We start from the raw sequence: 20,648 nt of genomic DNA, 5'->3' as shown, positions 1-20,648 counted from the left end.
TCTCTTTTAAATCTGCTACCCTTATCCTAAACCTTTCATTCTACATTGGCCCACAAGAGGAAACATCCTCTCTACATCTACTTTGTCAATCCCCTTAATCATCTTATATACCTCAATTAGATTTCCTCTCATTCTTCTAAACTCTAGAGAGTAAAGGCCTAAACTGCTCAATCTCTCTTCATAAGACAAACCCCTCATCCCTGGAATCAATCTAGTGAACCTCCTCTGAACTGCCTCCAATGCAACTGCATCCCTCCTCAAGTAAGGGGACCAAAACTGTGCACATTACTCCAGGTGCGGTCTTACTAATGCCTTGTACAGTTGCAGCAACACTTCTCTCCTTGTATACTCTATTCCTTCAGCAATAAATGCCAAAATTCCACTTGCCTTCCTTATCACCTGCTGCACCTGAGTACTAGCTTTCTGCAATTCATGCACGAGGACACCCAGATCCCTCTGCACCGAAGCAATCTGACGTTTCTCTCCATTTAGATAATAATTTGCCTTTCTATTTTTCCAACCAAAATGGATAAGCTCAAACTTACCCACGTTAAACTCCATCTGCCAAATTTTGGCCCTTTCACCTAACCTATCCATATCCATTTCTAAATTTCTTCTTTCTTTATTGCAACTTCCTATCCCACCTATTTTAGTGTCATCTGCAAATTTGGCTATAGTACCTTCTATCCCTGCATCCAAGTCATTAATATATAGTGTAAATAGTTGTGACCCAAGGACCAAACCCTGTTACATCTGTGCAACACAAGTGCCAGGCAACAAAGTCTCCAACAAACGGGAATCTGACCAGCTTCCCTTGACATTCAAGAGCATTACCATCACTGAATCTCCCACCACCAATATCCTGCCGGTTACCATTGACCAGAAAATTAACTGCAGCAGTCAAATAAATATTGTGGCTACAAGAGCAGGTCAGAGGCTGAAATCTGTGGCGAGTCACTCACCTCCTGACTCCCTAATGCCTGTCCACCATCTATAAGGTACAAGTCAGAAGTGTGATGGAACACTGTCCACTTGCCTGGATGGGTGCAGCTCCAACAACACTCAAGAAGCTTGACACCATCCAGGACAAAGCAGCCAGCTTGATCACCACCTCAACCACCACCTGAAACATTCACTGCATCCACCACCAGCATCCAGTGGCAGCAGTGTACCAGTTAGAAGATGCACTGCAGCAACTCACCAAACCTCCTCCAACAGCACCTTCTGAACCCGTGAACTCTACCACCTGGATGGACAAGAGCAACAGATGCATGGGCATACCTTTACATGCAAGTTCCCTTCCAAGACACATACCATACTGACTTGGAACTATATCACTGTTCCTTCACTGACGCTGGGTCAAAAACCTGGAACTCCCTTCCTAACAGCACTGTGGATGCATCTACCCCAGATAGACAGCAGCGGTTCAAGAAAGTGGTTCACCACTACCTTCTCAATGGCAATTTGAGATAGACAACAAATGCTGGCATTACCAAAGAGAGGGGCGAAGCAGTGAGTGTAGAACTGAACCCAGTCAGAGTCAGCACCTTCAGTGGATGAGAGAAAGGGGAACCAGCGAGTGTAGAACTGAACCCAGCCAGAGTCAGCACCTTCAGGGGAGGTGAGAAAGTAAACCAGTGACTGTAGAACTGAACCCAGTCAGAGGCAGCACCTTCAGGGGAGGAGAGAAAGGGAACCAGTGAGTGTAGAACTGAATACAGTCAGAGGCAGCACCTTCAGGGGAGGAGAGAGAGAGGAACCAGTGAGTGCAGAACTGAACCGAGACAGAGTCAGCACCTTCAGGGGAGGAGAGAAAGGGAACCAGTGAGAGTAGAACTGAACCCAGTCAGAGTCAGCACCTTCAGAGGAGGAGGGAGAGGGGAACAAATGAGTGTAGAACTGGACCAAGTGAGAGTCAGCACCTTCAGGGGAGAGGGGAACCAGTCAGTGTAGAACTGAACCCAGCCAGATTCAGTTTTTAACCTCACAGGAGCAAGGATGAAAAATGAAATGAACTGGAGCTGTTCTGAAATATAAGAAAATGAACTGGTGATTTAAACTCCAAAACATGGATACATTGCTGCAGACAAGATTGTGTAGGGGTCAGGTAACTCTGCTCCTGTAATACAAAATACATCTGGCCAGTTGGAGACCAACACCCATCATCACATCTGGTCCAGCCCTGGGAATTCAAAGCAAAGCACTCTTCTCTTTAACAATTGAGTTACCAAAGACCCTGGCAGAGAGGGAGACTGTGGATTCAAAAGCCAAAGTAATAAGCTCGACCTAACACCCTGATATCATGATGAATATCATGGGAGTGTTTTTTTACTCTGTTTTAAAACTAAGCGGGTCTGTGTGCCTTTAAGACTGAGACCTGTTTGTCTCACTGGGAATCGTGTGTGCAAGCTGCAAGCCTGTTCCTCAGCAACAGCAAGAGAAAGAAGTCACATGCCGTATTGTATCAGTTTGACTTTGCGTCAAGACTGGCTAGAACCAGTTTGATCTGGCGGACCAGAGAAGCATGCTCTCTTGAAGGAAGGATTTGTCTCTCTCAGCAGAAAATCTACATTGGCCTATCGGCTGTGTTTTACCAAAAGAGGAAAAGACCCCTGGAAAGGTATCTTTGCATTGTTGGATGTAGCAAATTCCTTTTTTTAAACTTACAATCACTAAGAAGTCTCTGCCAAAGGAGTAACTTACAGTTGCTTTTTGTGTTTCTGGGAGTTCTGGAAACTCAGTAACGTTTCTACTGTCAGACTGCTAATTCAAAATTCAAATAAACCTGTTGCTATACTCCTGATTGAAAGATCTGTGTGAGACCTGCTGCAGCCGAAGTGCCTTGAATGCCTATCCATTACAAACTGTACATCAATCTCGCCTGGAGAATTCAAGTGGCATCTGACTATTCGACTCTGGGACACCTCACCAAGCCAGCAACGTAACCCACCAAGACATACAACCCAGATATTTATTTATTCCTAAGAAACAATTCTAATTTAAAACATCATTTTAAAACTGGTTAACTGTTGGTTTTGAATGTGTGTGCATGAGGGTCAGGAGAAATAAGAAGTTATAAAGTTTATTCAGACATAGATTTATCACAATATTATTTAAGATTTAGTTTATTAATAGTTAATTTGTTGCTGTTTAAAGATACATGGTGCAGGTAATTCTGAACGTTAATAAAGTGTTTAATTTGGCTAATTTCTAGTATGTGGGAAACGTTAATAATATGCTATGACCTGTGGAGCAATGGAACTGAATGGCAGTACATTACTCCCACTTCAGTCATAACATGAGCCATCTTCATACCCCATTTTTAACAATGGTGCACAAAGACATTGTATGAACCCTGCGGGGGAGAGTATTCTTTGGTGACATGACTGAAATCAAGCTCAGACTTTTTTTTCCCTAAAGAGAGAGATAGAGAGAGACTGAAGGCCATACTTCCAGCCAGAGAAGCTGTGAGGCTGACCAGCTGAGCAAAGGTGCCCTGCCTGCAAAAACAGTTTCCAACCATCTTTGAACATTGAGGCAGAGAGAAATTGAAAGGTGACGTTGAATTCCTCATCAGCAGAAGTAAACCAGAAGTCTGCAACACTTCAACAAGTTCAAGACGACAAACATCCAGGCCTGCACCTTTGAGAAGACATCCCTCCAGAGATAATTCAACAGCTTTTTGCCGACCACAAAATCTTACATCAGTTGGGATTTTAAGTCCATCTTACCTTTTCCTTTCCATTTATCTATCCTTGTGTTTCTGTATGTGAATGAGTGAGTGGGTGAAGGTCATGAACAATTCAGTTTTTGTGGAAAAATAGTTATTTTTCATTCTTCAAACCTATGGGAAAATCTGTCGTTGGTCTGTTTATTTGACCCTTAAAACACTCAGTGGCTTGAAACACTAGTTTAACGAAAACACTCTGTGTTCAGTTGGGAGATGAAAATTGGAAGCCAGTCACCCCATTTCCTACCTGTCTGTAACAGGAGTCTGAGTATAATGTATCCAGATTTGTTAATGATAGAGTTAGGTGGGAAAGTAAGCAGTGAGGACACAAACAGGCCGCAGAGGGATATAGACAGGTTGGGTGAGTGGGCAGGAACATGGCAGATAGAATAAAATGTGGTAAAGTGTGAAGTCATCCACTTTGATAGGAAAAATAAAAAGTCAGTTTCTTTTCTGAATGGTGAGAGACTGAGAAATGTTTGCATTTAGAGGGACCTGGTGTCCTCGTACACTAATCACAGAAAGTTAACATGCAGGTACAGCAAGCAATTAGGAAGGCAAATGGTATGTTAGCTTTTGTTACAAACGGATTGGGGTATAAGATGCACTTATACAGAACATTGGTGAGGCCTCACCTGGAGTAGTGTGTGCAGTTTTGGTCTCCTTACCCAAGGAGGGACAAACCTGCCCTTGAGGGAATGCAACAAAGGTTCACTAGTCTGGGTCCTGGGATGAGGTGATTGTTCTATTTATTCACAGAATGTGGGTGTTGCTGGAAAGACCAGCATTTATTTCCCATTCCCAATTTCCCTCGAGAAGGTGGTGATGAGCCACCTCGTTGAATATAACTGAGTGTCTTGCTAGGCCGTTTCATAGGGCAGTTAAGTTTGTGCCACTGAAATGTGGTTGACAAGAAATGCTGGAAAGACTCAACAGGTCTGGCGGCATCTGTGGAGAGAAAAGCAGAGTGAACGTTTCAGGTCAATGACCCTTCATCAGACATTTCTGTGGGCCTGGAGTCACATATAGGCCAGATCGGGTAAGGACAGCAGATTTCCTTCCATGAAGGAAATTAATGAACAAGGTGTGCTTTTAAGACAATCTGGTAATTTCATGGTCACCATTACTGATATTAGCTTTTTTTATCCAAGATTTATTGAGTTTGATTGAGTTTAAATCCCTGAATTGCCATGGTGGGATTTGAATTCATGTCTCTACTTCATTAATCCAGGCCTCTGGATTACTAGTTCAGCAACATAACCACTATGCAACAGCACCCCCACTATGATTCATCTCCTTTTAAGAGAGATTGAGGAGACTCGGCCTATATTCCCTGGAGTTTAGAAGAATGAGACACGATCTAACAGAAACATCATAAATTCTTAAGGGACTTGGCAGGGTCAATGCTGGGAACTTGTTTCCCCTGTCTGGAGAATCTAGAACACAGGGTCACAGTCTCAGAATAAGTGATCAGTCATTTAGGAATGAAATGAGAAATTTCTTCACTGAAATGGTTGTGAATCTTTGGAATTGTCTACCCCAGGGAGCAGTGGATGCTCAGTTGTTGAACAATAGACATCATAGACGGTTTAAGACACAAAGAGGCCACTTGGCCCATCATTTCTCTGCCAGTCAAAAACCAATCCACCTATTCTAATCCCACCTTCCAGCATTTGGTCCATAGCCCTGCAGATTACAGCATTTGAGGTGCATATCCAGACTTCTTTTGAATTAGTTGAGGGTCTCTGCCTCAAGTACCCTTTCAGGTAGTGAGTTCCAGACTCCTACCACCCTCTGCGTGATAAGTTTTTCCTCATCTCCCCTCTAATGCTTCTGCCAATCACTTTAAATCGATGTGCCCTAGTCACTGACTTCTCTGCTAAGGTGAATAGACTCTTCACCTCCACTCTATCCAGGCCCCTCAAAATTTTGTACATTTCAAATCAGATCTCCCCTCAACCTTCTTTGTTCCAAGGAGAACAACCCCAGCCTATCCAATCTTTCCTCATAGCTGCATTTTTCCAGTACTGGCAATATCCTCGTAAATGTCCTCTGTATCCTCTCTAGTGCAATTACATCCTTTCTGTAATGAGGTGACCAGAACTGCACACAGTTCTCAAGTTGTGGCCTAACCAATGAGTTACACAGTTCCAGCATATCCTCTCTGCTCTTATATTCTTTCCCTCAGCTAATAAAGGAAAGGATTCCATATGCCTTCTTAACCACCTTATCAACCTGTCCTGCTACCTACAGGGATCTGTGGACATTCACATTGAGCATATTTAGGACAGACGATGATAGATTTTTGGGTACTAAGGGAATTAAGGGATCCAGGATCTTGGTGAATGGCAGAGCTCCTATTTCTTATGTTCATTAAACCTCAGTCTGGTTCCTCTCGAGCTGCTGAGTGAGTGAATTAAATCTTTCTTGACAAATCACCAAGATACCAGACTACAAGTCATGCCCAAAACATCATTTATTTCACAACTTAGTTAAATCTGGGCACACAGACACTTTATAGACACGTATAAACACATATAAATGTAATCAGAGTTAGCCAACAGTTGAGCACTAATAGGGAGAGTATCTCACAAAAACAAGTAACAAATGCAGGGGAGAGAGTGGCCAAAGATCAAAAGGTCTGAAAATTAATACCTGAAGACTAAACAGACTGATTTTTTTTTTGACACGGACTCATGTAATTATAACACTGTTATTGAAGCAGACTGGTTGGGTAATGGTAATTTTGTACAATCTTGCATCTGTAATGAATAAAATTGCACTGCACTCAGAATACAATTTCATGAGACTTACCTGACAGCTGATAATTGGTTTTACAGAGTTTCATGTTCTCAATATCCTGCTTCTGTCTATTTATAGCATATATATATATATAAGCATACCAGATGGCACATTCTGGTACCTTGGTAAGTGAAGTGCACAAATCAGTAGGTATATAAATTAATAAAAAGTAAACATTTTTGAGACATTGACTATCCAGAAACTTGAACATAAGCAGGGTCATTTTTCTTATGTTGTGCTGTGACATAATCACCTGAAGGATGCAGAAAGTAAAACCAGGTAGGGAGGATTGTATACCAGTTATACAGCCTGTCCAATTTACTGTTCATTAACTTAAATGGACAGGAATATCACATACATTCTGTTAGGAGCATGTGATACTCCTGATCCAATTTTCTTTTGGATAATTATTTACCTCCAAGCACAAAACTTTAGCAAATGTGGTGTCTCTGTTGATAAAATGCATGTTTTTAAATATCATGACTCATGGTAGATTTTGTCATATAATTAGTCACATTATAAAGAATCTAACCAAAAATAATCGTGTTTGCGGTGCAGATCTCATCATTATCTGAATGAAAACTGGTTAAAAATATGGTTTTCCTCTTCAAATGGTCCAAATATTCTGCAACATAAAAATTGTACCAGATCTTGCAAGTGACAGTGGAAAAGTAATGAGACGAGTGCTGTACCTCGAAGAAACAAATACTGCACTCCGAGTCCCACTACCTGGTGGGATGTCCTGCCCCATGTGCCCAAAGATCTGCAGGTCATGAATCAGCTTGTTCAGTGACCTGAAGACCCATGGCAGAAACTCGTGACCTTGAATAGACGTCATCTTCGAATCGAGGGACGGCTGACATTTAGCAGCAAGGTGAGCTGAAAATCATAACTATTGTGTTGGCTTGGAGAAAGGCAGCACTCTGTATATACATGTTCATACATGTACAGAGTACAGTGCCATCAGTCTCAGTAGCCCAGTCACCATTTATAGTGACTGCAGAGAGCTCACAGGATAGTTTCACTGTAGCCAATACACAGCACTTGTGGTGCAGGACAGTCTTTTCCAGATAATCTTAAGCAATGCCAAACACACATTGTAGAAAGATGGCCAGAGTTATACTCCTTGCCTTCCATCACTATGGTGTAAAAGACAGCTTCACACTGACTCCAGGTTTACAGTGTGACTGGGTCAGTAGACAGTGAAAATGGAGATGAACAATGAATGGAATTCAGCCAAACACCTGAGAAAACCGATAAGTGGAAATTCCAGATCACTTCAGTTGCTGCAAAGCACACGACATATTAAGTTTATACAGTTTATGCTCACTGCAGGATATTCACATTCAGTAACCAGTTTGTGTCAGAAATTATTTCAGACACACACTGCTGTGTAAATGGAAGCAAGTTTCAAATTCCTATTGGTCAGGCAGCATCTGTGGAAAGAGAAACAGAGTTTATTCAAAAAGGGAGGGAGACAGAAAGCAGGAAACTACAGGCCAGTTAGTTTAACATCTGTCTTCGGGAAAATGTTAGAAGCTATTATTAAAGACATTATAGCAAGGCATGTAGAAAAATTCAAGGTAATCAGGCAGAGTCAACATGGTTTTGTAAAAGGGAAATCATGTTTAACCAATGGAAAATTGGATAAAATTACCATTACCCAACCAGTCTGCTTCAATAACAGTGCTATAATTCCATGAATCCGTGTCAAAACAAAAATCAGTCTATTTAGTCTTCAGTTCTTTGAGGGAGGTACATGTGCTATGGATAAAGGGGAACCAGTGGATATATTGTACTTGATTTCCAGAAGGCATTTGATAAGGTGCCACATCAAAGGTTATTGCAGAAAATAAAAGCTCATGGTGTAGGGGGTAACATATTGGCATGGATAGAAGATTGGCTAGCGAATAGGAAACAGAGAGTAGGCATAAATGGGTCATTTTCTGGTTGGTAAGATGTAACGAGTGGTGTGCCACAGGGATCTGTGCTGGGGCCTTAACTTTTTACAATTTATATAAATGACTTAGATGAAGGGACCAAAGGTATGGTTGCTAAATTTGCTGATGACACAAAGATAGGTAAGAAAGTAACTTCTGAACAGGACACAAGGAGGCTACAAAGGGATATAGATAGGTTTAGTGAGTGGGCAAAGGCCTGGCAAATGGAGTATAATGTGGGAAAGTGGGAAATTGTCCTCTTTGGCGGGAAGAATAAAAAAGCATATGATCTAATTGGTGAGAGATTGCAGAGCTCTGAGATGCAGAGGGATCTGGGTGTCCTGGTGCATGAATCACAAAAGATTAAAATGCAGGTTCAGCATATAATTAGGAAAGATAATAAAATGTTATTGTTTATCGTGAGGGCTATTGAATACAAAAGTAGGAGGTTATGCTTCAGCTATACAGGGCATTGGTGAGACCACATCTGGAGTAGCGTGTACAGTACTGGTCTCCTTATTTAAGGAAGGATGTAAATGCGTTGAAGGCAGTACAGAGGCTTATTAGACTAATGACTCGAATGGGCGGGTTGTCTTATTGGACAGGCTAGGCTTGTATCCACTGGAATTTAGAAGAGTAAGAGATGATTTAATGGAAACATACAAGATCCTGAGGGGTCTTGACAGGGTGGATGTGGAAAGGATGTTTCCCCTTGTGGGAGAATCTAGAACTAGGGGACCTTGTTTAAAAATAACGGGTCGCTCATTTAAACCGAGATTAGCAGAAAGTTTTTCTCTCAGAGGGTCGTAAATCTTTGGAATTCTCTTCTTCAAAAGGCGGTGGAAGCAGAGTCCTTGAATATTTTTAAGGCAGAGGTAGATAGATTCTTGAAAAGCAAGGGGGTGGAAGGTTATCAGGGGTAGGTGGAAATGTGGAGTAATCAGTTCAGACATGATCTTATTGAATGGCGCAGCAGGATTGAAGGGCCAAGTGGCCCATTCCTGCTCCTAATTCGTATGTAACGTTTCAGGTCTGTGACCTTTCGCCGGTGTTCTGATGAAAAGTCACAGATCTGAAACGTTAACTCTGTTTCTCTCTCCACAAATGCTGCCAGACCTACCGAGTATTTCCAAGAATCTATCTACCTCTGCCTTAAAAATATTCCATGAACAGGCCTCCAACCACCTTCTGAGGCAGAGAGTTTCAAAGTTGCACAACCCTCAGAGAAAAAAATTCTCCTCATCTCTGTCCTAAAAGGGTGACGCCCAATTTTAAAACAGTGCCCCCTAGTTCTGGACTCACCCACAAGAGGAAACAACCTTTCCACATCCACCTTGTTAAGACTATTCAGGATTTATATACTTCAATCAAGTCTCTCCTCACTCTTCTAAACTCTAGTAAAAACAAGCCCAGTCTGTCCAACCTTTTCTCATAAGTGATCCCGAGAATTCCAGGTATCAATCTTGTAAACCTCCTGTGAACCACCTCCAACACATTTAGATCCATCCTTAAATAAGGAGACCAAAACAGCACACAGTATTCTGCGGTCTCACCAATGTCCTGTATAACTGAAGCATAACATCCTTACTTTTATTTTCAATTCCTATCATAATAAACGATAGCATTCCATGAGCCTTCTTTATTACTTTTTGTGACTCATGCACTGGAATACCTAGATCCCTTTGCACCTTGGAATTCTGCAGTCGTTCTCCGTTTAAGTAATACTCTGCTTTTTTATTCTTCCTGCCAAAGACAACAACTTTACATTTTCCCACATTATACTCCATCATCTGCCAGATTTTACCCACTCACTCAACCTATCTATAATCAGTCTGCAAACTCATGTCCTCTTCACAACATACTTTCCTACCTAACTTTGTGTCATCTGCAAATTTAACTACCAGGCCAACGCTCCCCTCATCTAAATCATGGATATAAATTGTAAAATGTTGAGGCCTCAGGACAGACCCCCTGCGGGACTCCACTTGTCACATCCTGCCACTCAGAAAAGGACCCATTTATGCATACTCTGTTTTCTGACAGCCAGCTAATCTTCTATTCATGCTAATATGTTACCCCCTACACCATGAGTTTCTACTTTGTGCAATAACCTTTTATGTGGCTCCTTCTCAAATGCCTTCTGGAAATCCAAGTACAGTAGGTCAACGAGCTCCCCTTTATTCACAGCGCATGTCACTCTTTCAAACAATTCCAATAAATTGGTTAAATACGATTTCCCTTTCACAAAACCATGTTGACTATTCCCGATTACCCTGAGTTTTCACTGTGCCCGGTTCCAGCCTCCTTAATGATCAATTCTAACATCCTCCCCACGACAGGTCTGTGTATGCACACGCCTCCTTTTTAGCCATTTACAGAAGACTGATGCACTGAAGTTGTGAAGGAGTATGCAGTTCCACCCACTTACTTTCCTGTTTGACGTTCATTTCCACCGAAGCGTAAGAACAGTGGCGGCACAGTGGTTAGCACCGCAGCCTCACAGCTCCAGCGACCCGGGTCCAATTCTGGGTACTGCCTGTGTGGAGTTTGCAAGTTCTCCCTGTGCCTGCGTGGGTTTCCTCCGGGTGCTCCGGTTTCCTCCCACAGCCAAAAGACTTGCGGGTTGATAGGTAAATTGGCCATTATAAATTGCCCCTAATATAGGTAGGTGGGCGGGGAATATAGGGACAGGTGAGGATGTGGTAGGAATGTAGGATTAGTATAAATGGGTGGTTAATGGTCGGCACAGACTCGGTGGGCTGAAGGGTCTGTTTCAGTGCTGTATCTCAAAAATCTAAAAAAAATAAAAAATAAAGATGACTTAAAAACAGCTTTGTGGGTGTCCGGCATTATAAAAAATCAGAACTCTCAGTGGTTAAGATTGGAAAGGGAGAAGCCAATGGTGTATTTCTGAAAATCCATATTTGGCTGAAACTTCTCATCCCTGAGTTACTTGTGAACTCGCTGGTGTGTCAGCAGGTTGGATGACCGAGTGAATCCCTTCCCACACTCTGAGCAGGTGAACGGCCTCTCCCCAGTGTGAACTCGCTGGTGTCTCAGCAGGTGGGATGACCGTATAAATTGCTTCCCACACACTGAGCAGGTGAACGGCCTCTCCCCAGTGTGAACTCGCTGGTGTGTCAGCAGGTCGGATGAAGTAGTGTATCCCTTCCCACACTCTGAGCAGGTGAACGGTCTCTCCCCTGTGTGAACGCGCTGGTGTATCAGCAGGTGAGATGACCGAGTGAATCCCTTCCCACACGCTGAGCAGGTGAACGGTCTCTCCCCTGTGTGAACTCGCTGGTGTGTCAGCAGGGAGGATGAAGTAGCAAATCTCTTCCCACACTCTGAGCAGGCGAACTGCCTCTCCCCAGTGTGAACTCGCTGGTGTCTCAGCAGATAGGATGAAGTCGTGAATTCCTTCGCACACACAGAGCAGGTGAACGGCCTCTCCCCACTGTGAACCTGCTGGTGTCTCAGCAGGTGGGATGACCGAATGAATCTGTGCCCACACTCCGAGCAGGTGAACGGTCTCTCACCAGTGTGAACTCGCTGGTGTATCAGCAGGTCGGATGAGGCAGCGAATCCCTTCCCACAAACGGAGCAAGTTAACGGCCTCTCCCCACTGTGAAATTGCTGGTGTCTCAGCAGGATGGATGAAGTAGCAAAGCCCTTCCCACACTCTGAGCAGGTGAACGGTCTCTCCCCGGTGTGAACTCGCTGGTGTAAATGCAGGTTGGATGACCGAAGGAATCTCTTCCCACACTCTGAGCAGGTGAACGGCCTCTCCCCAGTGTGAACTCGCTGGTGTCTCAGCAGGATAGATGAAGTAGTGAATCCCTTCCCACACACGGAGCAGGTGAATGGCCTCTCCCCAGTGTGAACTCGCTGGTGGGAGCGCAGGTGGGATGAAGTAGCAAAGCCCTTTCCACACTCTGAGCAGATGAACGGCCTCTCCCCAGTGTGAATTCGCTGGTGTACAGTGAGTTCACATGATTTCTTGAACCCAGTCCCGCAGTGAAAACACCTGAATGGTCTCTCGTCAGTGTGATCACGTTGCTGGGACATCAGTGCAGCAGAACGTTTCGAGCAATTCTCACAGAATGGACATTTAAAAAGTCTCTCATCAGTGTGAACTCGCTGATGTGTCAGCAGGTAGAACGATTGTGTGAAATGTTTCCAGCTCTACTGGATAATTCAAACACTTTCCACAGTCCCCATATTTACATGGTTTCTTCCTAGTGTGAATGCATTTGTGTTTCAACAGGCCAAATGATTGGCTGAAACCTCGTCCACACACAGAACATGTGTACAGTTTCTCCCCACTGTGATCGCTGCTTTTTCCTTCCACATTCAAAATCCAGTGATATTTGGGTTACGATAAATTGGGCGACTCCTTCAGATCCTGATCTGACGTTTGATTTGCATTTCACGACTGCAATTCCTCCCCTTCTGAAACCCTGCGAAATTGATTTAAAACAGAAAAAAAGAATGTTAGCGAGAACCCACAAAAACACAAAGGCAGGTTGGGAAATGGAGCTGAATGAATCTGGTAATTTATGGGGCTGGCACGAGGAAAAAGTGACCATGAAAGTTGCTGGATTGACTTGCAACCCCAACTGGTTCACTAACGTCCTTCAGGGAAGGGAACCTGCCACCCAGTCTGGACCTACACAAGACTCTGCCCTCAATGGGACGAGAGAGGGAAGCAAGTGAATCAGGGTGAGCTGGGAGAGGCAGGAAGAAGAGAGAAATTTTATGCATCGACAACTCGACCAGAACTTTGACAGAACCTCCCAAACCCTCAACTTCCATCATGTAAAAGGACCGGGGTAGCAGGTGTATGTGAACACCATCACCTCCAAGTTCCCCTCCAAGTCACACACCATCCTGACTTGTCTGACATCCAGTACTGGATGAACAAAAATTTCTTCCAATTAAATATTGGGAATCTGAAGCCATTGTCTTCAGTTCCTGATACAAACTCCACTCCCCAGCCAACAACTCAATCCCTCTCCCTGGCAACTTTCTGAGGCTAAAGCAGACTATTCATAACCTTGGTGTCATATTTGACCCTGAGATGAGCTTCCGACTGCATATCGGTGCCGTTGCTCAGACCACCTATTTCCACCTCAGTATCACCAGACCTCGCCACTGCCTCATCTCATCTGCCTCTGAAACTAACATCCATGTATTTGTTACCTCTCAACTTGACTATTCTAACACACTCCTGGCCGGCCTCCCACATTCTACCCTCCGTAAACTTGAGATGATCCAAAACTCTGCTGCCTGTGTCCTTACTCGAACCATGTCCTCTTCACCCATCACCACTGTGCTCACTGACCTACACAGGCTCCCAGTTAAGCAGCACCTCAATTTTTAAAATCCTCATCCTTGGTTCCAAATCCCTCCATGCGCTCACCCCTCACTATCTCTATAATCTCCTCCAGACCCACAACCCTCCGAGAGATCAGAGCTCATCTAATTCTGGAATCTTGAGCATCCCCGGTTTTCATTGCTCCCCCACTGGTGGCTGTGCCTTCAGCCGCCAAGGTCTTAAGCTTTGGAAATCCCTCCCTAATCCTCTCCGCCTCTCTATCTCACCTTCCGTACTTCAGACACTTCTTAAAACCCACCTCTCTGATCAAGCTTTTAGTCATCTGCTCTAATATCTCCTTATCTGGTTCAGTGTTAAATGTTACTTTATAAACACTCCTGTGAAACACCTTGGAACATTTTATTACATTAAAGACGCGATATAAATACAAGTTGATGTTAACTTGGACATTTATCACCATTCCTTCATCATCACTGGGTGAAAATCCTGTCACTCCTTCCCTAACACCATTGTGGGAGCACCTTCACCACACAGACTGCAGTGGTTCAAGAAGGCCCACAATCACCTTCTCAATGGGCAACTGGGGATTGGTAATATATGCTGGTCTGGCTAGTGACGCCAATATTGCAGGAATGAAATAACATGTGCAGATGTAAAATGGTTTAAAAGCCTCTGCAGAAATACTTATTCCTAAAACAACAGATTTTTACATTGAGTGGTTGGTGTCCATTTCGCAATCTCATCTCCCCTGCAATCTACCTCCCCTGACAGTATCACATTTCTGATGAAAGGTCACTGACCTGAAACATTAACTTTGCTTCTCTCTCCACATATGCTGCCAGACCTACGAAGTATTTCCAGCATTTTTTTGGTTTTATTTCAGATTTCCAGCATCTGCAGTATTTTGCTTTTATCACATTGAAAATTGTTCGGCCCGACTGGGCTCAAGAGGATTCGGTGTTAAATCCAGCAGCTGCTCCTCCATCTCCACTCCAGATCAAACTGATTCAACAGAAAGAAAACCGACACAGGTGAGGGACCGACTTCCACATCCAACACCCACCCTGATCCAAACCGGCTCTTAATTGGTCTGTCTGTGTTTCTCGACTCAGTTCTGTGAGTAACTCCTGCAATAAAACAAAAGCAAAATACTGCAAATGCTGGAAATCTAAAATAAAAGGAAAAAATGCTGGAAATACTCAGCAGGTCGGGCAGCATCTGTGGTCAGAGAAACAGAGTTAATGTTTCAGGCACATTGAGCCGTCAGAGCCTGAAGCCTGGAACTCGGAGAAGGAGTAGGAAGAATGGGGCAATATAGTCCAACACTCACAGCAAGCTACAATCCACCGACATTACCGGGATAGGGAGACAGAGTTTAGAAACACTCAGCAACACAACTCCAGTAAAAGATCCCAGGAGGAAAAGGGGGAGCAGTGTGTGTACCTGCCCTGATATCCCCCTCCCCAGGCCCGTCAGTCAAACCTCCCACTCCTCCCAGTCCACAGCTCAGTCCAGCAGCTTCCTGCACCTTGAGCCAGCCCTGCCCAGGTGTGGCCCAGTCCAAGGGGAGTCTTTGTGGATATATCTGCTGACATATACTTTCATCCCCGCCCTCGCCGGCTCTCCCGCCGCCCCTCACCGGTAACCGAAGCGACTCAGAACCGTCTCTCCACCGCCATCACTCGCACTGTCTCCAAACACTGGGCCGCAATGCGCCTGCGTACTCGGCGCTTGACCTCTGACCCGCAGCTCACAATGTCCGGGTGATTGACGTCACCTCAGGACCAATGGGAAGAAGGGGGCGGGACAGGGGGACAGCTCCAGCGACTCAGTCTGAATTGGAGAATCAATGACAGTGGAATAAAGAGTGAGGCTGAGTTAGAGAGAGAGAGGAAGACAGAGAGTGTGAGAAAGTGAAAGAGAGGGAAAGAAGAGAGAGATTGAGAAATACATACAGTGAGAGAGAATGAGAGACAGAAAATGAGACAAAGTGAAAGACAGAAGGACAGAGACAAAGAGATGGGGAAAAAGACAGGCGGATAGAAGAGAAGATGGGGAGAGAAAGAGAGATTAACTCTACTTTTTACACTTCCCATAAATAGGGCGATTGTTTCATCAATGGGATAAATCTCGAGCAATGAGAGGTTCAGGGGTGTGTGCAGTCTCAATCATTTTTACTGGTGTTTTCTTTCAATTTGTTACTATCCTTAACTTCCTTATTTAGCCACAGATGGTGCATCCTTCTCAGAGAGTCTTTCTTTCTCTCTGGAATGTACCTTTGCTGACTGTTATGAAATATCTCCTTCATCTTTCATCATGAAAGCTCACTGACCTGAAACGTTAACTCTGCTTCTCTCTCCACAGATGCTGCCAGACCTGCTGAGTGGTTCCAGCATTTCTTGTTTTTATCTCTCTCCACAGATGCTGCCAGACCTGCTGAGTTTTTCCAGCACTTCCTGTTTTTATTGCAACTTCCAGAATGTTTGATTTGAAAACAATAAATTCTGTGATGGTAATTTTAAAAGGTCTCCCAAAAGAATCAGCAGCTTTTTCTCCCCACTGTAACTCTGAATGTACAAAACACCAATCCTGGGCTGAGTGGGTATGGAGACAGTGAACAAAAGAGGGATGGGGTATCACCAGTGATTGTGTTTTTACAATGAGGCATAAACAGATGGTGAGACACAGAGAGAAATAGAGGGAGAGAAAGAGATTGAAATGACAGGTAAACACACAGGGAGAGAGACAGACTCTGGGGGTCTCCAGTGTTTAGTATATAATATAATATAATGCTCCATCCATCAATATTGGCGACCACGCTCTGGAAGTGGTTCAAGAGTTCACCTACCTAGGCTCATCTATCACCAGTAACCTGTCTCTAGATGCAGAAATCAACAAGCACATGGGTAAGGCTTCCACTGCTATGTCCAGACTGGCCAAGAGAGTGTGGGAAAATGGCGCACTGACACGGAACACAAAAGTCCGAGTGTATCAGGCCTGTGTCCTCAGTACCTTGCTCTATGGCAGCGAGGCCTGGACAACATATGTCAGCCAAGAGCGACGTCTCAATTCATTCCATCTTCGCTGCCTCCGGAGAAAACTTGGCATCAGGTGGCAGGACCGTATCTCCAACACAGAAGTCCTCGAGGCGGCCAACATCCCCAGCTTGTACACATTACTGAGTCAGCGGCGCTTGAGATGGCTTGGCCATGTGAGCCGCATGGAAGATGGCAGGATCCCCAAAGACACATTGTACAGCGAGCTCGCCACTGGTATCAGACCCACCGGCCGTCCATGTCTCCGCTATAAAGACGTCTGCAAACGCGACATGAAATCCTGTGACATTGATCACAAGTCGTGGGAGTCAGTTGCCAGCGTTCGCCAGAGCTGGCGGGCAGCCATAAAGACAGGGCTAAAATGTGGCGAGTCGAAGAGACTTAGTAGTTGGCAGGAAAAAAGACAGAGGCGCAAGGGGAGAGCCAACTTTGCAACAGCCCCGACAAACAAATTTCTCTGCAGCACCTGTGGAAGAGCCTGTCACTCGAGAATTGGCCTTCATAGACACTCCAGGCGCTGCTTCACAAACCACTGACCACCTCCAGGCACGTATCCATTGCCTCTCGAGATAAGGAGGCCCAAAAGAAAAAAGAATAATATAATATAAAATAAAAACAAGAAATTCTGGAACCACTCAGCAGGTCTGGCAGCATCAGTGTCACTGACCCGAAACGTTAACTCTGCTTCTCTTTCCACAGATGCTGCCAGACCTGCTGAGTGGTTCCAGCATTTCTTGTTTTTATTTCAGATTTCCAGCATCCGCAGTATTTTGCTTTTATTCCAGTGTTTAGTGACTGCCCAGCTCCCAGCCTGTGTATAAAACCACCCTCCCCACTCACTTCTCGCACCCTTGCCAAAGGTCTGATGTGTAAAGATAAATCTTGGGACAATGATAAGGAATTAGCACCTTAATGGCAGTTTTAAAGCAGCTTCTGGACAGACTGGGGCCTGGTCATGTCACAGTCCTCCTGTAGATTAGCTGAAAGATGCAGCAAATGTTCTCAACAATGACCTTGTAGGAATAAGTTCACAGATCATCAAAAAACAGCTCCCTGGAATGTCTCTGTTCAAAGCAGCCCTGCGACCTAGATTAACATGACAATGGACAAGATCTCAGCACCTAATAGTCCCTCTCACATTTTAAATCTGTTCCCACTTCACAGTCTCTGGGCTTATTGTGAGGGATGTGTAAATGATGCAGAGATTGTCAATGTTAGTGAGTGACAGAGAAAAGGAGCCCTGGGCTATTGATGTGTCTTTTATTTTAAAAAGGCTTTGCTTTGTTCTCATCAATGTTTCATTTCTCTCTCCAGGAGATTTTTAGAAGCTGCAACATATCGGTGCAGAGAGAGAGTGTATGTGTTTTGGCAAGAGGAATCATTGGACAAGAGCTTCCTCCAGAGGGTAATAATGATAAAAATATATGTTTCTCTGTGTCACTCATTCTTACCTATATAAAAAAAAAGTCTTGTGTTTTGGGGGTGGGGGGTTGAGATATTTTTCCAACAAGGCGGAGGGGGAGAGCCTCTCCATGTCTTTCCTTATATCTCAATATATTTCTTTATATCCCATTCTGTGTATCACTGTCTCTCGACATCCTTTATATCTATGTCTCTATATTTCTGCAAGTTCTTTTTTATAATCTCATCTCTCTTTATCTATCGATCCATCTTTTCCAGAGCTGTATCTGTCAATCTATCAGTAGCTCTGCATTCTGCTCTCAGTTCCGATCAATGCTCTCTGTGATTTTCTCTTCCTCTGTTTATTCCTATCTGTCAGTTCTGTCCTTCTGTATCAGTACCTCAACGAGGGAGATTTAGACTCGGTGTATAATGTTGTACAGCTGATAATGAACCCGGATCCTGCTTCCCATCTCTCCCGAGTTTCACTTGTGTTGATGTAAATACAGGGGAGAGATGTGAAACGGGAAGCTGATTCACAACCACCCTGAATTTGAAAGGTCCAGAGGGGAAACGAAAAAACAAATAAGAGAAGCAAAGAGAGAGAGCATGAAAAGAGGGACTGGCAGCTAACATTAAAGGGAATCCCAATGTTTCTATAGGCATATAAATAGTAAAATGTGGTAAAAGGAGGAATGGGCTGATTGAGGACCAACAAGGGGATTCAAGCCTGGCGGCAGATACTTTGCATCTGTCTTTACCCAGGAAGAAGATGCAACCCAGGCCATGGTATTTCAGACATTAGAAGGGTTTAAAACTAATAAGGAGGACGTATTAAATAGGCTGTTTGTACTTAAAGTGAATAATGCACCAGGAGTGGATGAGATGCATCCAAAAAACGGAGGGAAGTGAAATCTCAGAGGCATTGGCCAGAATTTTTCATTCGTCGTTAGACTTGGCGGTGGTGCCAGAGGACTGGTGAATTGCAAACGTTCCACCCTTGTTGAAAAAAAGGTGTAAAGATAACCCAGAAACTACAGGTGCCAGTCAGTTTAACTTCGGTGATGAGAAAACTTCCAGAAAGAATAATTAAAGATAAATTAATAGACACATGGACAAATGTGAGTTCATTAATGAAAGCCAGCATAGGAAGGGAAAATCATGTCTAACTAACTTGCTGGAGTTTTTTGAGGAGGTAACAGAGGGTCAAGTGAGGGCAATACTGTTGATCTGGTGTACATGGACTTTTAAAAGGCATTTGGGCGGTACAGTGGCGCAGTGGTTCGCACCACAGCCTCACAGCTCGTGACCCGGGTTCAATTCTGGGTACTGCCTGTGTGGAGTTTGCAAGTTTTCCCTGTGTCTGCGTGGGTTTCCTCCCACATGCCAAAGACTTGCAGGTTGATAGGTTAATTGGACATTATAAATTGCCCCTAGTACAGGTAGGTGGTAGGGAAATATAGGGACAGGTCGGAATATGGAATTAGTGTAGGATTAGTATAAATGGGTGGTTGATGGTCGGCAGACTCGGTGGGCTGAAAGGCGTGTTTCACTGCTGTATCACTAAACTAAACTAAAAATACAGTGCCACACAACAGACCTGTCAGGAAAGTTATAGCTCATGGAATAAAAGGACTGATAGTAACATGGATACAGAATTGGCTGAGTGACAGGAAACAAAGAGTAGTGGTTAAGGGATGTTTTTTGGGCTGGAGGAAGGTTTGTAGTGGAGTTCCCCAGGGATCAGTGTTGACACCCTTGCTTTTCCCGATAGTAATTAATGACCAAGACCTTGGTGTAGAGGGCACAATTTCAAAGTTTGCAGATGATACGAAACTTGGTAGCATTGTGAACTGTGAGGAGGATAGTGTAGAACTGTAAAAGGACAGGGATAAGTTGATGAAATGGGCAGACAGGTGGCAGATGAAGTTTAATGCCAAATAATGTGAAGTGATTCATTTTGGTAGGAAGAACATGGAAAGAGAATATGAAATCAAGGGTACAAATCGAAAAGAGCAAGGAAGCTGTGTTGAACTTTTTTAAGACATATTTCGGCCTCAGCTGGAGTACTGCATCCACTTCATGGGTGGCGCATTTCAGGAAAGATGTGAGGGCATTGGAAAGAGTCTAAAAACGATTCACAAGAATGGTTCCAGGGATGAGGAACTTCAATTATGGAGAAAGATTGGAGAAGTAGGGACCGTTTTCCCTGGAGAAGAGAAAGCTGAGAGGTGATTTGATCGAGGTATTCAAAATCATGAGGGGTCTGGACAGAGTAGATAGCGAGAAGCTGTTCTCACTCGTGAAAGAATCGAGAATGAGAGGGCACAGATTTAAAGTAATGGGGAAGAGAAGCAAAAGTGAATTGAGGAAAAACTTTT

At 44.0% G+C, this 20,648-nt stretch overlaps 1 protein-coding gene across 4 annotated transcripts; it reads right to left on the bottom strand.

Annotated features, from left to right (window-relative positions):
• Window positions 1-6,198: 6,198 nt before the first annotated feature.
• Window positions 6,199-15,536, bottom strand: LOC137349433 (zinc finger protein 229-like). Of its 4 annotated transcripts, XR_010969399.1 has the most exons (4): window positions 15,450-15,528; window positions 14,611-14,937; window positions 10,901-12,932; window positions 6,199-7,968 (listed from the first exon to the last, which is right to left on the bottom strand). XR_010969399.1 is itself a non-coding variant. In XM_068014954.1 (3 exons), the coding sequence occupies exon 3, from the start codon at window positions 12,538-12,540 to the stop codon at window positions 11,422-11,424; it is 1,119 nt and encodes a 372-aa protein (XP_067871055.1). In that variant the 5' UTR covers window positions 12,541-12,932; window positions 14,611-14,937; window positions 15,450-15,528; the 3' UTR covers window positions 6,199-11,421. The 4 variants fall into 4 exon arrangements, 3 of the variants coding, with proteins under 3 accessions (XP_067871055.1, XP_067871057.1, XP_067871056.1); XM_068014954.1 differs by having other exon boundaries at window positions 6,199-12,932; XM_068014956.1 differs by having other exon boundaries at window positions 6,199-12,932; window positions 14,611-14,812; window positions 15,450-15,524.
• Window positions 15,537-20,648: the final 5,112 nt, after the last annotated feature.

The sequence above is a fragment of the Heterodontus francisci genome, chromosome 34 (assembly GCF_036365525.1).
Source record: "Heterodontus francisci isolate sHetFra1 chromosome 34, sHetFra1.hap1, whole genome shotgun sequence".
In the NCBI taxonomy this organism is placed as follows: domain Eukaryota; kingdom Metazoa; phylum Chordata; class Chondrichthyes; order Heterodontiformes; family Heterodontidae; genus Heterodontus; species Heterodontus francisci.
The sequence above is the reverse complement of the archived record's forward strand: the minus strand, read 5'-3'. Positions and strand labels throughout refer to the sequence as shown.

Excerpts from the sequence above, each read along its gene's own strand:
- LOC137349433 (XM_068014955.1), bottom strand. The coding sequence starts at position 12,540 with ATGTCCCAGCAACGTGATCACACTGACGAGAGACCATTCAGGTGTTTT.